The following is a 26278-nucleotide window of genomic DNA, read 5'->3' as shown; positions in this document are numbered from 1 at the left end:
TCGTAGAATTTGATCTTTTTGATCAGTTTGATCAATTAGGGAACTTGAAGTCAAAAAGAAGCAAATTGAACTAAGCCCATAGTCCATTGGAGACATAGGGTGTATAGGGGCATAGGGGCCTTTGTGGAATTTGATCTTTTTGATCAGTTTGATCAATTAGGGAACTTGACGTCAAAAAGAAGCAAATTGAACTAAGCCCTTAGTCCATTGGAGACATAGGGTGTATAGGGGCATAGGGGTCCTCGTGGAATTTGATCTTTTTGATCAGTTTGATCAATTTGGGAACTTGACGTCAAAAAGAAGCAAATTGAACTAAGCCCATAGTCCATTTGAGACATAGGGGGTATAGGGGCATAGGGGCCCTCGTGGAATTTGATCTTTTTGATCAGTTTGATCAATTAGGGAACTTGACGTCAAAAACAAGCAAATTGAACTAAGCCCATAGTCCATTTCAGACATAGTGGGTATAGGGGCCCTCGTGGAATTTGATCTTTTTGATTGATCTTTTTGATCAGTTTGATCAATTAGGGAACTTGACGTCAAAAAGACACAAATTGAACAAAGCCCATAGTCCATTTGAGACATAGGGTGTATAGGGGCATAGGGGCCCTCGTAGAATTTGATCTTTTTGATCAGTTTGATCAATTAGGGAACTTGAAGTCAAAAAGAAGCAAATTGAACTAAGCCCATAGTCCATTGGAGACATAGGGTGTATAGGGGCATAGGGGCCTTTGTGGAATTTGATCTTTTTGATCAGTTTGATCAATTAGGGAACTTGACGTCAAAAAGAAGCAAATTGAACTAAGCCCTTAGTCCATTGGAGACATAGGGTGTATAGGGGCATAGGGGCCCTCGTGGAATTTGATCTTTTTGATCAGTTTGATCAATTAGGGAACTTGACGTCAAAAACAAGCAAATTGAACTAAGCCCATAGTCCATTTCAGACATAGTGGGTATAGGGGCCCTCGTGGAATTTGATCTTTTTGATTGATCTTTTTGATCAGTTTGATCAATTAGGGAACTTGACGTCAAAAAGACACAAATTGAACAAAGCCCATAGTCCATTTGAGACATAGGGTGTATAGGGGCATAGGGGCCCTCGTAGAATTTGATCTTTTTGATCAGTTTGATCAATTAGGGAACTTGAAGTCAAAAAGAAGCAAATTGAACTAAGCCCATAGTCCATTTGAGACATAGGGGGTATAGGGGCATAGGGGCCTTTGTGGAATTTGATCTTTTTGATCAGTTTGATCAATTAGGGAACTTGACGTCAAAAAGACACAAATTGGACAGAGCCCATAGTCCATTTGAGACATAAGGTGTATAGGGGCATAGGGGCCCTCGTGGAATTTGATCTTTTTGATCAGTTTGATCAATTAGGGAACTTGACGTCAAAAAGACACAAATTGAACAAAGCCCATAGTCCATTTGAGACATAGGGGGGTATAGGGGCATAGGGGCCCTCGTAGAATTTGATCTTTTTGATCAGTTTGATCAATTAGGGAACTTGAAGTCAAAAAGAAGCAAATTGAACTAAGCCCATAGTCCATTTGAGACATAGGGGGTATAGGAGCATAGGGGCCTTTGTGGAATTTGATCTTTTTGATCAGTTTGATCAATTAGGGAACTTGACGTCAAAAACAAGCAAATTGAACTAAGCCCATAGTCCATTTCAGACATAGTGGGTATAGGGGCCCTCGTGGAATTTGATCTTTTTGATTGATCTTTTTGATCAGTTTGATCAATTAGGGAACTTGACGTCAAAAAGACACAAATTGAACAAAGCCCATAGTCCATTTGAGACATAGGGGGTATAGGGGCATAGGGGCCTTCGTGGAATTTGATCTTTTTGATCAGTTTGATCAATTAGGGAACTTGACGTCAAAAAGACACACATTGAACAAAGCCCATAGTCCATTGGAGACATAGGGTGTATAGGGGCATAGGGGCCCTCGTAGAATTTGATCTTTTTGATCAGTTTGATCAATTAGGGAACTTGACGTCAAAAAGAAGCAAATTGAACTAAGCCCTTAGTCCATTGGAGACATAGGGTGTATAGGGGCATAGGGGTCCTCGTGGAATTTGATCTTTTTGATCAGTTTGATCAATTTGGGAACTTGACGTCAAAAAGAAGCAAATTGAACTAAGCCCATAGTCCATTTGAGACATAGGGGGTATAGGGGCATAGGGGCCTTCGTGGAATTTGATCTTTTTGATCAGTTTGATCAATTTGGGAACTTGACGTCAAAAAGACACAAATTGGACAGAGCCCATAGTCCATTTGAGACATAGGGTGTATAGGGGCATAGGGGCCCTCGTGGAATTTGATCTTTTTGATCAGTTTGATCAATTAGGGAACTTGACGTCAAAAAGACACAAATTGAACAAAGCCCATAGTCCATTTGAGACATAGGGGGGTATAGGGGCATAGGGGCCCTCGTAGAATTTGATCTTTTTGATCAGTTTGATCAATTAGGGAACTTGAAGTCAAAAAGAAGCAAATTGAACTAAGCCCATAGTCCATTTGAGACATAGGGGGTATAGGGGCATAGGGGCCTTTGTGGAATTTGATCTTTTTGATCAGTTTGATCAATTAGGGAACTTGACGTCAAAAACAAGCAAATTGAACTAAGCCCATAGTCCATTTCAGACATAGTGGGTATAGGGGCCCTCGTGGAATTTGATCTTTTTGATTGATCTTTTTGATCAGTTTGATCAATTAGGGAACTTGACGTCAAAAAGACACAAATTGAACAAAGCCCATAGTCCATTTGAGACATAGGGGGTATAGGGGCATAGGGGCCTTCGTGGAATTTGATCTTTTTGATCAGTTTGATCAATTAGGGAACTTGACGTCAAAAAGACACACATTGAACAAAGCCCATAGTCCATTGGAGACATAGGGTGTATAGGGGCATAGGGGCCCTCGTAGAATTTGATCTTTTTGATCAGTTTGATCAATTAGGGAACTTGACGTCAAAAAGAAGCAAATTGAACTAAGCCCTTAGTCCATTGGAGACATAGGGTGTATAGGGGCATAGGGGTCCTCGTGGAATTTGATCTTTTTGATCAGTTTGATCAATTTGGGAACTTGACGTCAAAAAGAAGCAAATTGAACTAAGCCCATAGTCCATTTGAGACATAGGGGGTATAGGGGCATAGGGGCCTTCGTGGAATTTGATCTTTTTGATCAGTTTGATCAATTAGGGAACTTGACGTCAAAAAGACACAAATTGAACAAAGCCCATAGTCCATTTGAGACATAGTGGGTATAGGGGCATAGGGGCCCTCGTAGAATTTGATCTTTTTGATCAATTAGGGAACTTGACGTCAAAAAGAAGCAAATTGAACTAAGCCCTTAGTCCATTGGAGACATAGGGTGTATAGGGGCATAGGGGCCCTCGTGGAATTTGATCTTTTTGATCAGTTTGATCAATTAGGGAACTTGACGTCAAAAAGAAGCAAATTGAACTAAGCCCTTAGTCCATTTGAGACATAGGGGGTATAGGGGCATAGGGGCCTTCGTGGAATTTGATCTTACTTTTGTCTAAATTCTAAGCTGTCACCAGACACCTTTACAATCCTTCGACGGCTTGTCACTGTGACGGGTGTATGCCCGGCGCCCTGGGCCCCGCAGGGTTGTTAGTAACGGCTCGAATTTCAATATGGTTATACCCGCTTGAACTATCCCGGGCCGACCATCTTTTTTGAATTTGCGAAACACCAACATTTTCAAAAGCCCTAGAATTGTATTTTTGGACAAAAAAGGCCATTATCTAAATGAAATTATTTTATTATCCCACTAACGATTTCATGGTATTTTTTTCAATCATCTTTTTAAGAACAACAAAATATTTATTGTTCTTTTAAAACAGCCAAGAAACATTCATTGTTCTTACGAAAATATTTATCTCGATTTCAACATTTGCTGTACAATTTCAAAGTTTGCTGCGCGGTTTAATTTTTTTCTCTGCGCGATCTCAATATTTTGCTGCGCGCACATTTAGTGCAATACAGTCAGGGACTGAAAAGTATATACAATATTGAAATCGCCCAGGAAATATTGAAATCACGCATCAAATTTAGAGCGCGCAGCAAATAATGAAAGGTGTTGAATACCTTAAGGGAAGAAATTTTCGCGGAATTTAATTTCGCGTTTTTTGGAAAAACCGCGAAATTAAATTCCGCGAAACACATAGAATCTTGAATTTTGAAATTTTACCCCTAAAATTGGCGTTTTTTCCCTCGAAAATTTTTTCCCTTAAGGTACATAGAAATATTACCAAAAATAATGAAATAGTGCCAAAACTTTGAAAATTTCCAACATTATTTAAATGTTTCCAAGTATTGAGATATTACGATGGTACTTCCGTTCAAAAGACGCTCAGGAAAATATCCGTCATTATTAAAAAAAAGCACGTCGTTGCCGGGGGAGTGCGAATAATTGATTAGTCATGTGACGAGAACATATAAAAGAAGCGCGTTCATTGTACAATAGAATTTGTTGTTAGCTTATTTTTAAAGTTCGGGCTGCGTTTAGACCAACTGGCATTTGTAATTGCTTGCAGTATTCTTTTGAATTCTATTGTTCCGCGCTATTGTTCGGTTTGTCAACTGCCTAATGATGTCAGCGTGTTGGCATTTCGTTGGCATTTGAAATGCCATTTTACAAACGAGAAAATTTCAATAAAGAAACGTCTTTCCCTTAGTACCAGAGCTGCAAACATGGTATTCATAAGCATTATTTTTCTTTGGCTTGACTACCGGAAAAGACAAAACAACATCATTTGCTTAGCCCTTAATTTTCTTTTCCGCGCTTTTTTTTCTCTTGTATAATTTGCTTGCAGCAGAGCTACAGCAGCCAATTTCTCTCTTGTCAACATGATTTAACTCTTTGCTATTTACATATTTGACTGTTTTTACACTGTTTTTCTAACATAACATTTTCGCAGGTATCAGGGAATCCTTTCTGACAGTAACATTACACAAATGGAGACACATCCTGTCTATCTCTGCGGATTATAGACAATAGAAAGCACATGAAAATTGTGATTAAAAGTATTCTCTTGTGAACAAATGCCAAATTACAAATGCCAGTTGGTCTAAACGCAGCGGAAAACATCTTTTGAGTATACAGTCCTCTTATTTGTTTGAAAAGAATCACATTTGCCAAAACTAAATCCCTAGCTATTCACCTAAAGTCCACGTTTAATTCTTTACACTTTACACATTTTCATTAACCCACAACCCTGCTTGTGGTCAAGTCAACTAGGTTCGAATCCTAGCTGGGGTGTTGAAGTGTTATCATTAACTCAAAGTAAAAATAATTTCCATATAGCAAAAACCAATACCACGCAATTTTTGTCTTTTCATCCACATAAGCCGTTGTTGTTGCCTTTCCAGACCGATGCATCTGCCACAATACCATATAGATGTCAATATTCATCATCGAAAAGGAACATTTGCCATCTATTCATCAGCTTCACCATTTTCAAGTGACACCCTTTCATTATGCATATGCATAAAATATAACACGATGAAGGTGTATCTTTCTCTGTTCATGTGTTTTGTCATTACCTTGTACTTTGAAAACCACGAAAAGAGCTGCTCACAAACTTCCGTATTGACCTGAATTAAATTAAAAAATAATTTGAATTCATTTATGGTTTAACACCCTTTCTATATTAAAGTATAATAGAAAGCCTAACGAAATATTGTAACTGATTAAATGTTGGTAATCTATTATTTTTAACGAAATAACCTACGTTATCCAGTGTTTCACTGTGATCAGGGTTACAATTTGCACGACACCATAAGTCGACATGATTTTTGAAATGGAATCTATCAGATCGATAATCCATGTCTGCCAGCCTTTCTGATACGTTTCTCCTGTTCATTGCGTATCTTTTGAGATGGCATGCGTCATCATATACAATGCATTCTAAAATTTAAAGGAACATCATGTATATCGCATAGTTTCCTCTCCCACTTCTACTAAGATAGAATTATTTTCTCCAAAAATTTCAAAAGGTGGGGGGAATACAAAGTGCGTCAGGTATTACAAAATGTGTTATTATTACAAAGTGTATTAATACAGGGTGCGTTGATTCTAAGTATTCTAATTCGAACAATTCTAAGTTGAATTATCTCTTAATGGTTTTTAAGGAACTGTACTTGCTATTATTTGCTAGTACAGTAGTAGACATAACCGTAATTTTTTATGATCTAACGTGCATTTGCTCGAGATTTTCAGCAGTTCATTTGTTCATTGTAACAATTCATGAACCTACCTATGTCTTTAAACAATTCTGAATCCAATAACTCAAACAAATGCCCAAACACTTGAAGTTTTGATTCGCTAATATATAGCTCTTTTAAGTTCACGATGATACCACAAGGGCTCGTAAAAGCCAGGACACCTGAAAAAATAATTTTCAACTTTTATCGCTTCAATATCCTCAAAAGGAGGTGAAATGATGGACCCTGTTAAAAGATAATAACTTTGACCAGTTTTTACGAGTTAATTTTTTTGATTATAAAGTAAAACATTCTCCATAAATCTTTGGAATAAACTACTGAGAAATATAAAATGTGGAGCGACCTTGATCCCTGAGTGATGTCTGCGTTTTATATTTGGTTGCTATATGAGAAGATCTAGCAGTATCCTATAAGTGAACAATATTCCGCCATATGCTTATGTAACCCTATTTGCCAGTCCACAAAATTTTGCTTTATAATCGCAATAACGAATTCAGTGTGAGTCCTTTAAGCCATGCTGTTCTATTTTATCCCTCTTATTATTAGTGCGACATGACCAAAATAATTATTATTCTTTATGCTGCACTAAATTCGAGGTTTTACGGTATTCTAAATTTGAAAAATTGTCGCCGTCATAGTTGTTTCGAAGAAAAAACTGAACATTTTTCAGGAAACTTTGAAAAAAATCGTGAAGGGAAAAGAATCAGATGATTCAAATGGCTCCTACCGAAAGATATCGGTATTTCATTTTACTGATGATTTGATTGAAATATAAGGATAGATAAAAACAAATATATACCAGATGTTTTTTTGTTCTTGACTTTATGTTTGGTCTTTTCCGTATGGCATTTCTTTGGCTTAGATGTCTCCGATTGCTTTTTGCTAGTATTAGAAAGAGTTAACACTTGTTAGAATGAACAGGAAACAAGCTACAGTACTTGGTAATCTAAAATTCGCGAAATTACGAGTACCGACGTAATCTACACTCCTTTATGCTTTAATGAAGTAGCATACCTATTTGTTGAAATAGGTTTGATAACATCTATCTTCTGTTCAGCACCAAGAATGGTTCCTTCAACTTTCTCCACGTAATATTTCTCCTGTTTCTTAATATGATCTGGAATTTTCTCATCACGTACCCACGTCTTCTCACCTGTGTGCCAGAGTATCTTGAAAAATAAATAGATAAACCTGACTTATTGTATAACTGATACGTGTGGTACTTTAGTGGTGATAAACTTTCGCAGGTATTAACTTTTGCAGATATGTGGGATATCATGAAATATTTCACAGGGTTTTGTGGAGCGGGGATAAATTAACAAGTTGCGGATTCAGTTTTCACTAACCTAGCTTCTTTGAACCAAAAAAAAGCCTCAAATTCGGAAAAAATATGAAAAGGGAAAAACTTTAAACGTAACGACAGCGCAAATCTGTTCTATTTCATCTTATTTTGAGCAACTTTGTTGAATTTCAGGGGTTATTTAGCCAAGAAAACTGAAATTTTAATTTTGGTGGGAACTTATTTTGGCGAGTTAGTAAAAATTAGTTCCCTTAGCTTAAGATAGCACGGATAGGGCGCTTAGGGTTAAGAAATGGGGAAAGATTTTTTTGAAAGTGATTTTATTACTCGACTATCTTTCTCCACCTCATACAAAACTTGTAAAAGTCGTTTTTGAGGCGTCTTTTTTCTTTAAGAAAAAACTAAAAACTAAAACATGCAAAGCAGATCAATGGTCAGCGTGAGGAATATAGTAAGAATGAAGTTATCCATTGCATATGACCAAGAAATTTTGTAAAACCATAAAGAAAATACTTGAATAGCGAAAGAAATACAGTATAAAACACATTGAAATTGACTATCGCTAAACAGAGAAAACGCTTTCTCTGTATTCCATGGTTAAACCACATTATTCCTTATAAAAAGCGTCAACTTAATGAAAATTACGGCTGCAACCTGCAACCGTTGGACCAAAATATAGCCCCCAAAATATTCTAGATCTCTTAATCCGTTAAGACGCGATCACGTAAAATTGCGTAATCCAAAATCTCCCAAATGTTGAAAATTGAGTTAGATTTAGTTTCGAAAAATGGAAAAATAGGGGGCAATTTTCCGGGGGGCAATTTTCCTAGGGGGCAATTTTCTGGGGGGCAATTTTCTGGGGGGTAATTTCTAGGGGGCAATTTTCCGGGGGGCCGTTTTCCGGGGGGCAATTTTCCGGGGGGCAGTTTTCCGGGGGGCAGTTTTCTCGGGGGCAATTTTCCTGACACCTAGTTTTAGATTGCATGCAATTTATGATCTGTGAACATTCAATTTTAAGTAGGTTTGTTAGTCACAACGGTCAATTTGCATATTACTAATTTGAACGATCTTAAGACAAATCAGATCAATTGATTTCTCATAGTACAATTCATTATAGGCATGCTTCTGACAAATTTAACAAATAAAATCTTTTAGTGCCTCTACAGAACTCGTTTCTAATGATAAAACTTAGTGTTATTTTCAAATTGAAGTATTTACAAAAAGCAAAATTCTTAAAGTGATAAGTTCCCACCAAAATTAAAATTTCAGTTTTCTTGGCTAAATAACCCCTGAAATTCAACAAAGTACATTTGTACAAATTTGCAAATTGCGAATTATATGTATTAAAGATTATTTATTTCTTGGTGACCTCGAGTCCATATATTTAATTCAATCTTGTAATACTATCTATTATTTACAATAATTTGTACCTGTGCGATTTTAAATAAATTAGATTGTAAAATTTAGAAGAACATTCTTTTAATCCTGTCGGGATATTTCATCCTAGATTGCATCGTCTTAAATTAATCAGTAAATTTCGCATGTAAAAAAAGTCGATTACGATTTCAGAAACAGGCAACTTTTTAGCAAAAAATGGTTTCTTGAATTTCAACGTAAAACAATTTTCAATTTAGTTTCGTACAATCTAAAGAATCAATAGGAAAATCCAGAAAGTCCAGATCACTAGTAGATGAAACATACCTACCTATCTATTACCATAAAATTTTAATGAAAGATTTTTGAATTGGAAAACGAAAACAGGCAAAATATAAAACAGCTCCACAGGATTCGCGGTAAATATTTTTAAAATTATTTGACAACTAATCGTTTCAATCTACTATATATTCTAGATATCCCTTAATTCAGATTTTTGTCACTAAACTACAGGGGGCCTAAAGGTCCAAGGGAGTAAAGAAAACACAACAATTTCGAATAAACGAGTGGTGAATTACCATGTAAGGTTCAGTATTGGAAGGGATAAGAAGGTAATTTTGAAATAATTTTCGAGTTTCTACATAAAGATTTTCACTGAGAGTTGTTCAAGATTTTGTTAAAGGTGAACATGAATGAATATGAAGAAGAAAGTTTAGGGTCTTAAAATAGGGCACTAAATATTTAAATATTGTTTTTAACTTCCTGGGCAGAACGTAGTAAGACTCTTCCATTACTTTCATTAATATTTTTCAAAAAAACTAAAATAGTTTTTGACCAGCTTTGATTAAAAGAAAATTTTCACTTCATTTTTCTCTACGTGTTATCAGCATGTGCTAAGAACGTTGAAGATATTTTTCAGCTTTGCCTGGCTTTACGAGTTTTTAACAAGGAAAATCGAGATTCCAAAGAAATATTTATTTTATAGAGCTCTTGCATTAAACTACCGTGTACGATTATTTTCTGAAGTTCTCGAGTCGTGTAGACTCTTTCTTCTAATTAATAGTATATCTTTGATGAGACTCGGTTGTTCCTTAATTTATGGCACTTTTTTGGTCTAAAATTGTTTTAGAGGGTAAAATTCAGTTAAAATCTTAGGCTTAATATGCTTATTTAACTAATTTGCCTAAATTTCACCGATTCCAGGCTCGACATTGTTCTTAGATACACCCCTGTCTCTATGCCCCAGTGAATGTCAAGCACCCAGTGGGGTAGGATGTGAAAAACTGAAATTCACTGGGGTGGAAAATATTTTCCAAAATCTGAGTGGAGTGATCAATTTTTTCTTGATTTTCACTGGGGTAAAAGAAATTTATGGGCAATTCTTTGACGTAGAGTAACTAATAGTGCTATTTTTCGAAAGCAGTTGATGAAGCGATTTTTAGGACCTGTTCTGCGCACTTTTTAAAGGTAGAAATCTTGATGTGTTCTTAAATTTCGTAATATGAAAAATTTGATTTGTTCTGGTGTGTTGTGGAATAAGCAGACAGGGGTATTACTAAAAAGTTGACGTGTTCCTATTTCCTTAACCCTAGAAAATTGGAAAGCTTTCAGCACACATCTTTCTAGGCAATAATTAAGGGTTTTCTGGCAAAACGTTCTCCTAGATATCAGAACACATCCTACCATAAAATGATGATAAATTTAAGTATACAAATGACGAGGTTTAGGGCTCCTAGAAATAAGAACACATTGTTATGCATTGTTTGAAAAAAAAGTTCAGGAGAAGTTCTCTTTTAGATAGATAAGAACACATACTTCTAAAAAAATGCTGCACCGCATGCTTCTGCTTTTGTTGCTATTATTCATTAATGTTCAAATTAAAAGGTACCAAATTGAAAACTATAGCCTGAAGCCCTTAAACCATCACGGAGATGTTCTGAGGCTAGACAGAGGATATATTTTTAACTGCTTTTTGGAAAACTGTGTAGGTTGACTAAATAATGTTGTATAGATATAAAGTAAAAGTGGAGCATCTAAGGAAGTACCATGGAAGTAAAGGAGACATAATGAATCTACTTTTAAAAAGATATAGTGATTGGAGAAGGCGCAACCATGGTTTGCGCCGACGGAAGGAAATTTTTGATTTTGGACTATCGTATTTGGCTAAAATCACTCCCTTTTTTCTCAAATTTTGGAACTTTTAACATTTTATTCAAGATCAAATAACTAACCTTAAGGTCATCATTTTTGCTACTGACGTACTTTCATGATCGAACTTTTATTTTAATCGACCGCGACGGACCCATTTTTTGTGAAGCTTGACTAGAAAATCAACTAAAGTAATTTTGCACATTTTGTACTAGTCTTATTCAAAAATTAGGACTTATCATACACATGAAATATTTCCGACCATATTTTTCAATCATAACTTGCTATCTACTGAAGACAGTAGCGTCAACAACAATATGGTCAGTTATAGAGTTTTGATACTTTAATTGCGAGCGAAGGGAGCAAAAAGATTTTAAGGTTTTTTTGTGTATTTCAGTTTCAAGTCATGGATTCCATGAGAGAAGGGGAGATTCTAGTGGGTGAACCTTTTGATGTGAAAATTCTACTGGAGTACGTCAAAATCAGAACATTTTGAGTGGGCTATGTTTGGATTCTTCCTTATTTTCAATGGGGTCATTTTCAGCTACGAGATTCCAGTGGGGTGAGTGATTTATCCAGTGGGGTGAAAAATGGGCCATTTTTGGGAATATTTTTCACTGGGGTGACGAGTGGGGTGGATTCCACTGGGTCACAGAGACAGGGGTGTTTAGATTGTTCAAACTGTGAATTTATACTTTAATTTAGAGTTTAAAATTTCGTCGCGATTATTTATCGAAAAAGAATGTCCATACTGACATTTATAACCATCCTTGGTTGGATCCAAGATTCACATCAGCAGGCGGAATATTACCTTCCAAAATGTTCCATCCGATATGAAACACGCCACTACTACTACAATCAGCTCTCTGCAGATGAAATACACCAGCACCAACCATTATGCAACAAGACCTTTAAAGTAGCTTATGCCGATTTCCCACCCTACGTTTTCCAAGATGAAAAAGGAAATGTGAAGGGTTTGATTCCAAGTAAGTAAAGTATGTTTTCTTCCTTTTGAAAAAATGATTTGATTACTTCACACATCGACAAAGGCTTTTAACTTGTGTTTCTCCAAGGTGACGGGTATAAGTGCCTTGATTTTTGAAAAATCCTTGAAAGATTTTTAAGGTGTAGGAAAGGTACCCTAAAGATACTAGGTACCCATTTTGCCTAAAGTAGCCCCGGGATCAACTCTATACTTAAACTAATAAAAACATTTCTCCTTTATCTTAAGTCTTTTTCCAGAAAATTTTCAATGAGACATGTTGTCTTGGTCAAGGTATGAAATTCGAATACCTCCCAGAGAAAACTCACAAACAGCTTGTTATGGATCAGCATAATTATAGCATAGCTGCCGATCTTGCTATCCCTATCCCAAATTTCCGAGATGTGGACTACTACACAGGCATGTATTACAGTACTATCTTATACAATGACCACGTTGATGTGGCCGGCGTCTTGGAGCCACGAGAGCCAGCTGATAAGATGACGTCACTTTTCAAAAGTTTAATTCAAACATGGCCGTTACTGTTAATGACTGTTGCAATGGCAATCGGATCTGGGTCGATTGTATGGATTTTGGTGAGTAAATAGACTTGATAATAAGTAATGACTTGTATATTTAGTAAATTTATGATGATTATGCCTTATTATACCGCGTTCTCTTTCAAAACCCTTAAAACGTGAGTGCGTATGAGAATATACGACTCAGGTTTGTCCAGGGCCACACTTAATAACATTGAGTATAATTTTTCTTCATTAAAGGACAATAAGACAAACAACGAGCAATTTCCGGAACATTTTCCAGATGGTATGGCTGAAGGAATTTGGTGGGCTTTCGTTAGTATGACAACAGTCGGGTGAGTCAATATTTGTCAGAGGTGGTCAGAAGTGGTCATTAAGTATTATTAGGCAAATCCTCTTAAAGAACTTGATCAAATAAAGTCAATAAAGATGATAAAGATGAAAAGTAAATACCATTCCCAGCAAGACTATATGGTAGATAATGCATCGAGTTTACTAAGAACCTTGATGATAAACAAACCCCATGACGAATCCCCTTAACTTTTAGCGATTCACAGATAAGAGACAAAAACCAAAGCAAATTAGTTCAATCAAGGCTTTTGCAAAGACATCGTCGCAGGATAAACGATTCTAAATTTCATACCTTCGTGCTTTTATAGATATGGTGATCGAACGCCTTCATTTTGGGCCGCTAGACTTTTTGCAGTTGTCTGGATTTTCATTGGTGTCACATTCTTTGGAATGTATTTGGGCACAATCACATCTGTCATGACCACAAACCTACAAATCGACAAAGAATTCCAAATTCAGAACAAAAAAGTAAAATAATAGGCAATTGTCCCTTTGGCGACACCGCCTAGCATCACATAAAGTTTTGGGAGAATTTTATCTTAATCCACCACTGCTCAGTTTCGGGTTTACACCAATTAGTGCCGTAAATAGCACCAAAACTTTTCAAACATTGCTAAAATGAAATTCAAGTAGTTAAAATCAACTTCAATGACCTAGCTTTATTTGTAAGCCGTTGGCTATTCTATTGAAGATCGATCAATTTATGTGTTTTGAAGAAGAAAAAAACAACTGCAAAGTTTTCTCTCCACTTTCAGTTTAAAACCGGAAAATTTTGGTCCAAAAAGGGCCGGATTAAGTGAGAGCTAATAAGATAGGCAACACAAATGTTATCTTCAGATTGGTGTTTTGTCGTGGACGAACGCACCGAAACAAGTTGTCATTGTCATGGAAGGTTTTGTAGAAGGTATCAGATTTTTGTAGCATAAAATATTTTTTTTACAAATGCAGCATGAAATATTTTTTCTCTCTTCAGCAGTAAAGTACTGGTTCATTATTACACCCCTGTCTCAGTGCCCCGGTGTAATTTAATTAACCAGACCAGTAAATCACCCAAAAAACTGTTCAAAATTTTTAATTGAATACTTCATCATTCTCATCATAAGTATGACACTGAAGACAAAGTTTCAAAGTGGAAGTTGTAATTTTTGACAAAATTTTTTTTGATGACGTCACTCATCATACCCAAAGTGAGAAAAAACCGAAAATTTACTTTGTTCTTATAAATAGCTATTGTAATCTAACAAAGGCTTTAGAACAAAGTTACCTGAGTCTAAAATGCTTATTTTATCCTAAATATTCAATAAAAGCTGACGTCAGAACAGAAACAGCCCCCTAGCACGAATAGGGTTAACGTATCTGATAGAATTTACAAATGCAATGATTTTATGCATCATTTTCTTTATAGAGTATAATACACCAACCGAGATGATTGAAGCGTTGAAACAGGATCAGATCGACGGTTAGTTTTTACTCTACACATAGCATAAACATGCAGATCAATGTAAACAAGAAATCCTAAGCAGCGTAAAGGCCCAGCAGTGTTGGCAGTGTCAACATATTTTTTCGTTGCAGAGTCGCAATACAAATTTACAGGAGTAAATTGTATTGATGCATTGACTCGAGTCGCGCGAGCAATAAAAATTTAATTACTTTAACATTTTGAGATAAGTACCTCTTACTAATCGAGAAAGAAAGATTTGACCATATAAGTTGGAGGTATAAATTATGTGTGGTTTTTTCTTACGCATGCGCACAATATAAGTCAATAGCATACCGTCGCGAATCTAAAAATAGACATTGATTTTTATGTTTGACTGAAATTCAATCCCATCACCCTTTGCGTTTATTACGCTTGAACGCAAATTACACTCAATTACAAAGAAAAAGTAATAACTTTCACGACTTTTGAATTAAGACGAAAAGGATTGTGGGATTGAATTTCGGTCAAATGAGAGAAGTAATAATCATGACGTTTGCACGACGAAGCGCTATTAATAATTGCGACCATAGAGGCCCCGACAAAGTCAAATCTTTTCGACCAGTTGCGTTTTTTAAAGGCCCATACCGCTGCGCACTGGGCCCATTAGAGTGAAATTTCTACACGGTCGGACGCAATAAATTTGCTAATTTCTCTTACGCATGTACTTAGTCTGTAGTTAAATCATCCGCACGGAATTTTCTTTCTTTCTACCAAATTGGGGTTTTGGTCTGTTTTTTATAATTAATCTGTGCCAGATTGTACAACTCTGGTGTATAATGTATTTATATTGCGCGTACTATCTCTAAAGTATTGAATTTCGGAAGTCATGTAGACATCGAATTTGTTTACAAAGATTTTAGCTAATGAGTACGAGTATGTTATTGATCCTTTCTCATTAAAGGGATTGCACTGGACTCCTTTATGATGGACTACTATATGTCTCAAATCAAAGAAGCAAAGCCAGACGTTGAAATACAAACACGTGGTAAAACCTTCAAGACTGGTATAGGTTTCGTGACAAACAGTGAGAAAATCAGAAATTTGATAACTGGTTTCTACGGCTTGAACATGGATAATATCATTCAGGTGTGGTCCGGAGATATTTGGAAGAAAGCAATTGTAAGTAGGCTCTGGTCAGACTTGAATTAGGTGGCAGAAAACTGACTGTCTAAAGGTCAATGAAATTACTTCTTTCAATCTTATGTAAGCTGCCCGCATCCCTCTGTTTTGCTTCGTTCAAAACTAATTCAATCACGCGCTGGCTTATTTTTTGGTGATAAAAGTTGCTTAGCTTATCAAATCATAACAAATTCTATTTTAACGATCTGAGCATCGTATATAATTTTTAGCAAAGATTAGAACCGCTAACTTTCTGCCAATTTTTTGCTGACTTTAACAATAAAAATCGGCGGGGCAATAATCAGCTGTCTAAAATCAATTATGGAGCAAAATGCAGAATTTAAAGTTTAATGGTTACACATTCAATTCTGATGATTGTAACCATGAAACTTTAAGTTCTACATTTAAAAAAAAAGTTTTGACTTATTACTATTATTATTATATAACTCCTTCACGGAGAGCACTGCCTTTGGTGAAACAAACAAACCCACCTTCACTACCAATATTCATAAATACAGATAGTACGAAGAGAAAAAATTAGACTAGAAGTATAGTCAAAAGCTAAATGCGGATTAGTCGTTTGTTTCCTACAGATAGTTATGACATTGAAAACACCCCTGGGTCAGTGGCCCGGTCAGATCAGCCCCGGTGAGTAGCCCGGTGAAAAAAATGCTCAAAAACAGCCCAAAATTAAGCCCCGCTGGAAAATAAGTCAACCCGGGCAAAAAGGCAAAAGGTTTTGGAAACCCGGGCTGAGGCATGAAAGTTTCTGTTTACCCCGCTGGAAATACTGAAAATTTTGATTCCCCCGGTTGAAATCAAGGAAAGCTTGGGTTACCCCGCTGTTGAAATTAAAAGTAGAAATCTTAAAAAATAGAAAAGTAAAACTTGTGCTAAAAGCTTACTGTGTTCCATCCAGTTTGAAAAAAATGTAAACAAACTATGTAACTGACCTACCATCTTGCGTGTATTTACCTAAGTTTAACCGCCCTCGATACTTAGAGTTTATGGCGGCCATTTTTTGGAACATTTTGATTGCGTGCAGTTCGCGCGGCAATGGAATATTCTTACAGGCAAGCTCAAATAAAAAAGAATAACAAAAAAAACTCAAAACTCTCTCAACAAAAATATTCTTACAAAGGAAAAGTGTATTATGTTCCCGAGCATATTACACATATTGGATGGATTCTCAAAAAAAGGGTTTTGCTCTCTCTCTTCAATGTTTACTTTAAATATCATGAATAATTTAGTAATAGTAGTATACCTTCCATTATTCTAGAAAAAGCGCGAGAAATTTTCATTCTATTTTTTTGTCTGTTTTTCTCTGTCTTTTATTAGAACATTTTGATTGAGTTATTCTTTTTTTTTTACTATCACGTATTTTCCTATAATAAAACATTAGTTTTTAGATGGTTAAAAGCGATGCCGGCGTTTGTTTCAGTGGTCAGAACCATGGTCTGAGAATTTCGTTATCAAGAGATATACGAAGTACACGTTTTTTTTTTTATAAGAACAAACTATATAAGAACATAAGGCTTCGAGGCCCAAAAATTTAAGAACATTTTAAGAACATTCTAAGGCTTTGGAGACTTAAAAACATGCATTTTCTTAAGAAATTACATCAAAATGTTCAAAAAACGCTAAAAATAAGAACATTTTAAGAACAATTTCAGGCTTCAAATCCAAAAAACTAAGAACATCCGAAGGCTTCGAAAATCTTTGACGTTCTTATAAAAAAAAAAACGTGTACTTGCGTTTTTCTAAGTTTTGAAAACGAAAGTACTTCACAGCTCGAGATAGCAAAATTTTCAGACCATGGTTCTGACCTTTTTCTTAATTAGCATAAAATTTCTGATCAATTGGTATATAGTATGCAGGGTTTTAAGCTCAAAAAAATATTTTTCTTAGGGTAGCAGAGCCTAAGAGCCCATGTGACGAAAGAAAGTTTTGAATCCGCCATTATGGATTTCTAAATTCATGTAGGAAAATAAATTTTTCTGAATTTTATTATTTGAACGGTAGGCAAGAACCTCCGGAAATTTCAAGTAAATCAAGTACGCAATCAAATGTTACAGCCACGCAAATTTGGAACCAAAAGCAGTCATTTCAAAAAATCAAAATCGAAAGTGCTTCATATCTCCAGATAACGAAATTTTCAGACCATAGTTCTGACCTTTTTCTTAATCAGCATAAAATTTGTGATCGATTGGTATATAATATGTCTATGTTTAAAGTTAAAAAATTTGGGAAATTTGTGCCTGATCCAAATAACGCCACACACGTTTTCTGACTCTTCAAGGACTATACTTTCATGATCAAAAGAAAAAATGACTATACACCGGATGTGCATACGAGACCTAACTCAGCCCCTAGAGTAAAAGGTCAATATCATGGTCTGAAAATTTTGCTATCTCGAGCTATGAAGCACTTTCGTTTTCAAAACTTAGAAAACGAAAGTACTTCGCATCTCTTGATTGCGAAATTTGTTGTGAGGAATTTTTGGATAATTCATTTTGCCCAGATGCTGCATGACCCATGGCCCGCAAAATACAACAGCATCAGAAGCACATGATATGGGTTTTCTAGTGATCACTGAAATTGTTGAATCAATTCAAATACAGTATACATGTATAAACAGACTTTCAAGACCATGCAATTAATGTGATTTTTGTTATCAAAATTATGAATCGGTTTATGGTTAGGGATAATTTGATTTGCTTTGCTTCTTCCCAAACTCAGAGCTCAAACGACGTTTCTTGAACTAGCTTGGGAATATACTTTAATCGTAGAAATTTTAGCGAGACTAATTTTAGCGTTTTAGCGAGTTTTCCCTATTTTCGCTAAAATAAATCTCGCAAAAACACGCCGAATCGACAGATCGCTAAAATTTATCCACGCGAAATTTCTGGTTATGTTGCATTGATACATTTTTACCAATAGGAAGGTTTCAGTGTAAAGAAATGCTAGAAAACTAATTAAATCAATAATGTAATACGAGTATTCGCTAAAATTTATCCACGCGAAATTGTTTGAAATCGTGATTTGCTAAAATAAATCCAAAAAGAATCAAGATTTTCCTGACTCGCTAATATACGCTAAAATTAGTCTCGCTAAAATTTCTACGATTAAAGTATAATATTTCAAATTCATTTTTGATGGATTTTATCCCTAGATTCGGCTATCAACCTGAACTGACATGCAATGTATGTACGAAGTAAAGATACCAAGAAACCCAACCAAGTGGAAGCGAATCAATGCAGGGGTACCTCAAGGCTCGATTCTTGGTCCATTGTTCTTCTTAATTTATATTAATGATCTTCCAGAAAACCTTGAGTCAAAACCCAAGATCTTTGCTGACGATACCTCTTTATTCTCTCTTGTGGTTGATCAACTCTTGAGCCTTGATGTACTTAACAGAGATCTCTCCAGGATAACTGATTGGGTTCATCAATGGAAGATGTCTTTTAACCCTGACCCATCTAAGCAAGCTGTTGAAGTCTATTTTACCTGTAGACTTACTCCTCCTAATGCTCCAGTAATATCCTTTAATAACTCTAATATCGCGACCAGTGAGTACCAGAAACATCTTGGTCTAATCTTAGATTCAAAACTTTCTTTTGATCGCCATCTAGATGAGAAGATACAAAAGGCCAATAAAGGAATTGGTCTTATTAACCGACTTCGCAAGCATGTGCCTAGGAGATCTCTACTAACCATTTATAAATCTTTCATTAGGCCTCATCTTGATTATGCTATGGTGATATCGTATATGACCGCCCAGGAAATGCTACCTTTGTGCAGAAGCTTGAATCTATTCAATATAATGCCTGTCTTGCTATAACAGGCTGTTTTCGTGGAACGTCTCAAGAAAAACTATATTCAGAACTTGGTCTTGAAAGTCTTGCTGACAGGCGCTTTGCTAGAAGAATGACATTCTTCTATGGAATTATTAACAATTTAGCCCCTTCGTATTTACGTAACTACCTGCCAGTAAGACTTACAGCACCAGGTGGCCTTAGAACAAGAAATCCTCTTAATATACGAACTGAGCGTTTCCGTAACACTTTTTTTCCGTACTGCATATCTCAGTGGAATGTTCTGGGAGGTAATATACGAGATCTACCTTCAATTAAAACTTTCAAAAAAGCAATCTATGAATTTTTGAGACCCAAGCAATCTCATGTTTTTCATGTTCCTGACATTCAAGGAGTGATCTTTCTTAATCGACTTCGGGTCGGTTTCAGCCATCTCAAGGAGCATAAACTTAGACATGGCTTCCGCGACACTTTAGACCCTTTCTGTGGATGCCGAACTAACTCTGTTGAAAACACTCAACACTTTCTTCTGCACTGCTCTATATATTCCCATGCAAGACAATCTTTGTTCGACAAACTTCAGACCCTAGGCATTATTTTTCATCCGCCACTTAACCTTCCTTTTTTCTGTCTGCTTTTATTATATGGGGATGAAAGTTTGACTTCAAATCTAAATAAATCTATTCTTTGTTCTGTTGTTGAATTTCTTAACAAAACTGGAAGGTTTAGCGGTGCTTTATTTTAGGCTTTTACCTAAGAACTGTAGCTTCCTTCTCCAAGATTTTTTTTTTCTCTTTATTTATTTATTTATTTATTTTCTACATAGTCTAGTACCTCTGGCGATATAACGTTAGTTCCTAGCGGGGGGAGGGACTATATTTTATGTTTAAGTAATGTTTTGTAATATATGTTCGTGGTGTACACGTGTCTTTGTTTCAATAAAGAAAAAAAAAAAAAAAAAAAACCCAACCTATGATTTAAAACAATGTGACACTGCCAAGAATTCATTTGCTTGATACCCTGGTCAGTGCCCCCCCCCCGACCTAATAGTTAATACCCTGGGAAATGTTAAATGTTTCCATCAAAAATGTATATTTCTTCGAAAAATAAAAAACAACTGTTTTATTCTCCCCCTTTGTGAGGCTTGGATGGTTTCATGTTTTTAAAAGAAAAAGTGTGGACATTATTGCCCCCGCAGGAGCGCAGCGACGAGGAGGCACTTATAGTTTCACGCATAGATATTGGACTGGAATCTCGAATTTTTGCGTTTTTTGTTTTGTTTTGTTTTGTTTTGTTTTGTTTTGTCGCGCAAGCCTACCCGTAGTTAGTCTCTTCCGTAAATGTTCGGTTTTTTTTCAGGGACGGCAGTTGCTAGCCTAAAAACTTTTTCTTTATAATAGCAGGCGCCGCGGGCATTTTACTCAGCTTTCGACAGTAGATTCTATTCCGCTTGTAGAATTTTGCCCGATTGGTCAACATGCAGGAAATGGAATGGAGAAGTTTCTGGAAGTTTTTTTAAATTCAAGCTCTCTCTTCCTGCAGTCAAAATACTTGTATGCATTTACTTTTGACTTTCGGATTAAACAAGATGTATACATATACCAATCAGTGAATTTGCTGACAGTCAAATTACAATCTGTCTCCTGTCTTAGACATTCAGGAGATTGATTCATTTTTCGATCCAAACAGTTTGTCCCCAATAGCAATAATAATGAACAATGATTAAAATGATAATAGTAGTAGAACAATGATTGAATATGGACAAAAGTGATTATTGTTGGTGGTTGAATTGGCAACGAAATTCCACTGTAACTAAATTTATTCGACAATCGTCATTCAACATACTCTACTCTCAACAAGAATGCTTAAAAATCCTGTGTTATGGCATACTTCTCGACAGTAAGTATAAATATTTTTTTCTTTCTGTACTTTTATAAGACTTGGTTTTATTAATCTTTTATGTTTAACACAGGTCTGTGTTCTTGTTGATACTTACTATCGAAATTATTATCAAAGATTGAAAGAAACTTTTGGTGAACTATATTTTTGAGGAAATTTCAGTACACTCACCATATCATCTAATTTCATGTTTCTTATTTTCCCTTTAAGCTTTTTATGAATGAGGATTCGTTTACCTTGACAACGCAATATTACCTCGTTACTGCTACTATTACCACGTTACGTCATGATTTTCCATCCTTCTACACGATGTTGCTGTTACAACAGCAAGATAACTGGCATATCTTTTTAATGTAAACAATTTTGTCCGTGAGATCCCTTATCATACCGTTGGAAAAAGTCCTGAATGTACGCTATTTCCTGTTAATACCTGCTTCCTGCTCATCAATATTGCCTCGTTACTGATACTATTACCACGTTACGTCCTATCATCTTCCATCCTTTACACAACGCTGTTACAGCTTCTAGATTACTGGTAAATCCATTTATTGTAAACAATTTGGATCACGATATCCTTTGTTAAACAGTTGGAAAAACTCCTAAGTACCGTGAGATTGGGTAACTTGCATCAGTGGAGGCTAACTTGCATAGCCCTCAAATGAATGACCTGGCTGGTCATTAAAATACAAAGTTAAATCAAAACAAAAATGGTAGAGTAGAGCTGCGAGCAGAGCTGCGTAGTTGTATTTTAATGACCAGCCAGGTCATTCATTCGAGGGCTATGCATGTTAGCCTCCACTGATGCAAGTTACCCAATTTCACGGTACGTTGTTACCTGTCAATTTTTGGTTCCTGCTCGTTATGTTTCTGGCTCATAGCATTTCTTATGCTGTTTGGTTCTACTATGTTTCATTATACCTATTTCAAATTGGTTGAAATAAATATAGTTGCATGTCTTTTGTCTGGTTTAGTATACACAAAAACACAAAACAAAAACAAATCTGTAACTATCTGTAATTGATTCTACCTGGACACTTTTCCTAATGAATGTTTTAAGATTCGTATTTTATTCTTTGTAAAAAGTAATTCATATTTTTAGAAAAAAATGTCTCATTTTGTTAGCTTATTCATTGATATCTCAAAGAAAATGCTGAGAAGAATCATTCTAACTATTCCAAATCATTTCCAAACTTTTGCTATAAAGCATTAAAAAGCCTTAATTAGCATTAATTAGTTTTACAAGCATTTGTATTAATTAGCGGGTGGCAGTTAGTGAAAGCTATGGCTAGTTATTATATAGTTAGTAAGATGGATGCCTATTCATTCAAAAAGTCAATGGATTTTAAAAGAAATTGTGGAATCTTTTCTTCTTCTATCATAACTTTTTAGCTACAGACTTTTTATACGCAACGCAGTGAAGGGCTCAGGCCTCAAAATGGCCAAAAAAGCAAGTTTGCTTAGGCCCTTAGGAGTCCTAAACCTAAGGATGAAAAATATTTTAAATAAGGAAACCCATTTTTTTTCTTTTTCCACTCTGAAAAGAATGAAATCTTGCTATATTACGACCAAAAAACTGCTGTTTTACTTTCAACAATTTGAAATTTGAGGCCGTTTTTAGCCCATCTAGAGGGTCCTATTTTCAAAAATTTTCTTGACCGTCGGCGCCAACCATGGTGGCGCCTCCTCACACACTGGTGTAGCCGTTACGTCATAATAGCAAATATACACCACCCTTTTTTAAACCCTAAATCTACCTCTGAATTTATCTGGTACTCGATGTAGAAATTTTCTTCCGACACGCTAAAGCTCTGAAGGTCGGGAAAATTTTAACATCTGGAACCTTTGGGTTACCATTTTTAATTTTTCCGTAAGGTTTCTCAGGCAGCAGAGATTTTCATGCTAAATTCAGTCGGGTGCAACCGATAGTCAAGCAAAAAGTGTAAGGACAGCTAGACACGGCTGTGATGCGGTACATCAAACGATGACTACTATAGGTCTCCGATGGTGATATTGGCCCGCTCCTTCAGAGCTTTAGCGTGGGCGGCCGCCAACACACCATCGGAATATCAGATAGCCCCTGAATCGAAGAAGGCGCTGGTGGAGATTTTAGGAGATTTTAGGCTATCGACTCTTAAATTTTTACACTAATAAGAAGAATGATGTTAACGATTATCAAAGGACCGTTAAAGTGCAATTTCGTGCTGAAAATAGAAAAAATCGCTTATAATTTGTATTCACCCCGGAGAAAAGTAAGTCAAAATTTTTGAACCCGGTGGATTTTTTGCTAATGAAAAAAAACCCGGTGAAAATTTATATTTTTGAAAGTCACCCCGGTGAACTTTTAGAGTCCACTGGGTCACTGAGACAGGGGTGTTTGAAAATTCAAAACGTGTACAAATTGAAAGCCTAGAAACTGCAAGATTCAATTCCTCGTCTAAAATGCAGTGTAAATTTTATGTCATCACTTTCTCTTGCCCGAGAAAGGTTGAAGATTCACTTCTACAATATCACCGTCATAATATTCGGTACAAAAAGAGAATTTTCTCAAAATGCAAGTTTTTTTTAGTGCTTTAACCTTTAGACACCGCTGTTTTTAAAAACAGCGCGCGCTGCTGCCGCTGTTTTTTTCATGAAAATGGAGGTTTCGCGGAAAATGTCATAAAATCTGAACCGCTAAAGCTTAAGTAAAAAGTAAACCCATTTTGAAAAGCTAAGGATCTATTTTTTCAGATAATACCAAAAAGACGCCTCATCACCCTTTTAAACCTGACTACACAGCCTCAAATCAAAACAGTAAAAATTCCATGTTTACGATTTTTTCACTTTTTTTCTTTTTTTTGACAAATTGAATGAAAAAAGTGGGTACAAGGTAAAGATTGGTCCCAGAAAAATTATTTTGTTTTAGTTTATGTTATAAGCCACCATTGTGTGAAATTTCAGGGCTGAAGAAGCTCATTTCATCTCAGAATCTAAGTTTCGGTGAAGCACACTTTTCCACCAAAATCGACACTCTGGCCACAGCCACAACAGGTAAATTAAGTGGTCCCGTTGCTCTAAAATTGGCCCTGCACTTACCCTAAGCCTGTAAAATTACTACTAATCATAACAGACTCTCTATCATGTAAATTCAAGCAATAAAACACCAGAATAGTGGAAAAACTGAGGCAAAACAGCCCTGAGTTGTTGGAGCTAGAGATAGGCATGTATGTTTCACAAAAACTAAACCTAAAGTTGGCCCACTGAAAAATCCAACCACCAACAAATTAACAACTGACTCACAAGAGATGGCAAACATCTTACAGAAGCAATACTGTTCAGTATTTACCACTCCCAAAACAGACTACAGTTTTCTGAATTCAAATGAGACAAAAGACTCCTCAACCCTTGAGCACATTACTTTCACAGAAGATGATTTCATCCAACAAATTGACACTATTCCAGCCAACTCGTCAGCCGGACCAGATGGCTTGCCAGCAAAGTTTTTCAAAATGTGCAAGAAATCACTTTCTAAGCCACTTAAGATGATATGGCAAAACAACTTTGACAAAGGAATCACACCTGAAATTCTCAAAACAAGCCACATTACACCAATATTCAAGAAAGGAGATCAAGGTTTACCAGAGAATTATCGACCTGTTGCGCTGACATCAATTACCACTAAAAATATTTGAGAAAATAGTCAGAGAGAAATTGCAAATCCACCTTGAAGAAAACAACCTATACAATCCAACACAACATGGTTTCAGACCAGGGCGATCTTGCTTGAGTCAACTATTGGCTCATGTAGAAAGACTGATATCTCACCTACAAAACAATGAAAATGTTGATGTAATCTACCTTGACTTCAGCAAGGCCTTTGACAAGGTGGACCATCACATCTTACTACACAAGCTAAAAATCAACGGAATCAAAGGACAACTATTGAACTGGATACAATCCTTCCTTACTGAGAGATACCAAAAAGTTTCCATAAACACGTTCCTATCAGATGAAGCGAAAGTTACAAGCGGAGTTCCACAAGGCTCAGTTCTGGGCCCCCTCCTGTTTCTGGTAATGATTAGTGACATAAACGAAAAGATTAAACATTCCATCCTCTCATCTTTTTGCTGACGACACAAGACTTATGAAGGCAATATCTTGCGCTGCAGATGTGAGTCTCCTTCAAGATGATCTAGACGTAGTCTATGACTGGACATCCATCAACAATATGGAGCTCAATGGAAAAAAGTTTGAACACATTGCATACGGAAAAAATGAACAACTGAAAGTACACTCAGTCTACAAATCAGATCTACAGCAGCCAATTGAAATAAAAAGTGCAGTGAAAGACCTGGGTATCCTGCTATCAAACAACCTGTCATATGAAATGCACATTCAAACGATCACTGACAGAGTCAAGGGTATAAGTGCCTGGATATACAGAACCTTCAATTCCAGAGATAAATCAGTAATGATCACTCTTTGGAAGACATTGGTACTTCAGCATCTGGAATACTGCTCCCAGCTATGGTCTCCTACAAAGCGATCCCTGATGCAAGAACTGGAGTATCTGCAAAAATCCTTTATAAAAGGGATCCAACTTCCACCCAATTTGAATTATTGGGAGAAGCTCAAACACCTCAACATGTACAGTCTCGAGAGAAGACGCGAAAGATACCAAATTATATATACATGGTGTATAATCGAACAACTGGTGCCAAATTTTAACTATGGTGAAGGGGAAGCCCGGGGGGGGGTACTTAGGCAAATGGAGGGTACGGTATGTGCCGCCCTTAAGGGTACCATTTTTGGACTTACAAAGTCCCGCTAAGGGTCGGAAAAATCAGAAAATCAAATTTCAGTCCCACTAAGGGTCGAAAAATTGGAAAATTTCAACTTTTTATCCCCTGAAAGATCGAAATTTGGTCAAAATTGGTCAAATTTGTCCCGCTAAGGGTCGCAAAATTCCCAAAATTTTCCTTTGTTTTCTCCTTTTTAGTCCCGGTAAGGGTCCAAAGTTCGAAAGTCGGGCGG

General features: G+C 36.2%; 2 protein-coding genes and 1 long non-coding RNA gene across 3 annotated transcripts in view; 2 read left to right on the top strand and 1 right to left on the bottom strand.

The window, feature by feature from the left end:
* Positions 1–5246: 5246 nt before the first annotated feature.
* LOC136819663 (uncharacterized) lies at positions 5247–11177 on the bottom strand. Its single transcript, XM_067075910.1, has 6 exons — positions 11164–11177; positions 7273–7449; positions 7058–7140; positions 6291–6419; positions 5766–5941; positions 5247–5628 (listed from the first exon to the last, which is right to left on the bottom strand). The coding sequence occupies exons 1-6, from the start codon at positions 11175–11177 to the stop codon at positions 5470–5472; spliced, it is 738 nt and encodes a 245-aa protein (XP_066932011.1). The 3' UTR covers positions 5247–5469.
* Positions 9642–26278, top strand: part of LOC136818887 (uncharacterized) — a 20825-nt gene continuing 4188 nt past the window's right edge. Inside the window, exons 1-8 of the mRNA XM_067075121.1 lie at positions 9642–9708; positions 11786–12066; positions 12312–12658; positions 12842–12936; positions 13261–13420; positions 13790–13856; positions 14358–14411; positions 15334–15551. Coding sequence (XP_066931222.1) covers positions 11823–12066; positions 12312–12658; positions 12842–12936; positions 13261–13420; positions 13790–13856; positions 14358–14411; positions 15334–15551 — 1185 coding nt within the window. The 5' untranslated portion in view covers positions 9642–9708; positions 11786–11822. The remainder of the gene's footprint in view (positions 9709–11785; positions 12067–12311; positions 12659–12841; positions 12937–13260; positions 13421–13789; positions 13857–14357; positions 14412–15333; positions 15552–26278) is intronic.
* On the top strand, positions 20563–21588 carry LOC136818830 (uncharacterized). Its single transcript, XR_010848365.1, has 2 exons — positions 20563–21265; positions 21476–21588. It is a non-coding gene; the product is annotated as an uncharacterized lncRNA (long non-coding RNA).

Source organism: Clytia hemisphaerica, unplaced genomic scaffold, assembly GCF_902728285.1.
Source record: "Clytia hemisphaerica strain Z4C2 unplaced genomic scaffold, Clytia hemisphaerica genome assembly, whole genome shotgun sequence".
Lineage (NCBI taxonomy): Eukaryota > Metazoa > Cnidaria > Hydrozoa > Leptothecata > Clytiidae > Clytia > Clytia hemisphaerica.
The sequence above is the reverse complement of the archived record's forward strand: the minus strand, read 5'-3'. Positions and strand labels throughout refer to the sequence as shown.

Coding starts and splice junctions, on each gene's coding strand:
- LOC136819663 (XM_067075910.1), bottom strand. Junction 7,141..7,272: donor AAACCTATTTCAACAAATAG/GTATGCTACTTC, acceptor TTCTAATACTAG/CAAAAAGCAATCGGAGACAT. Junction 5,629..5,765: donor ACAGTGAAACACTGGATAAC/GTAGGTTATTTC, acceptor AATTTAATTCAG/GTCAATACGGAAGTTTGTGA.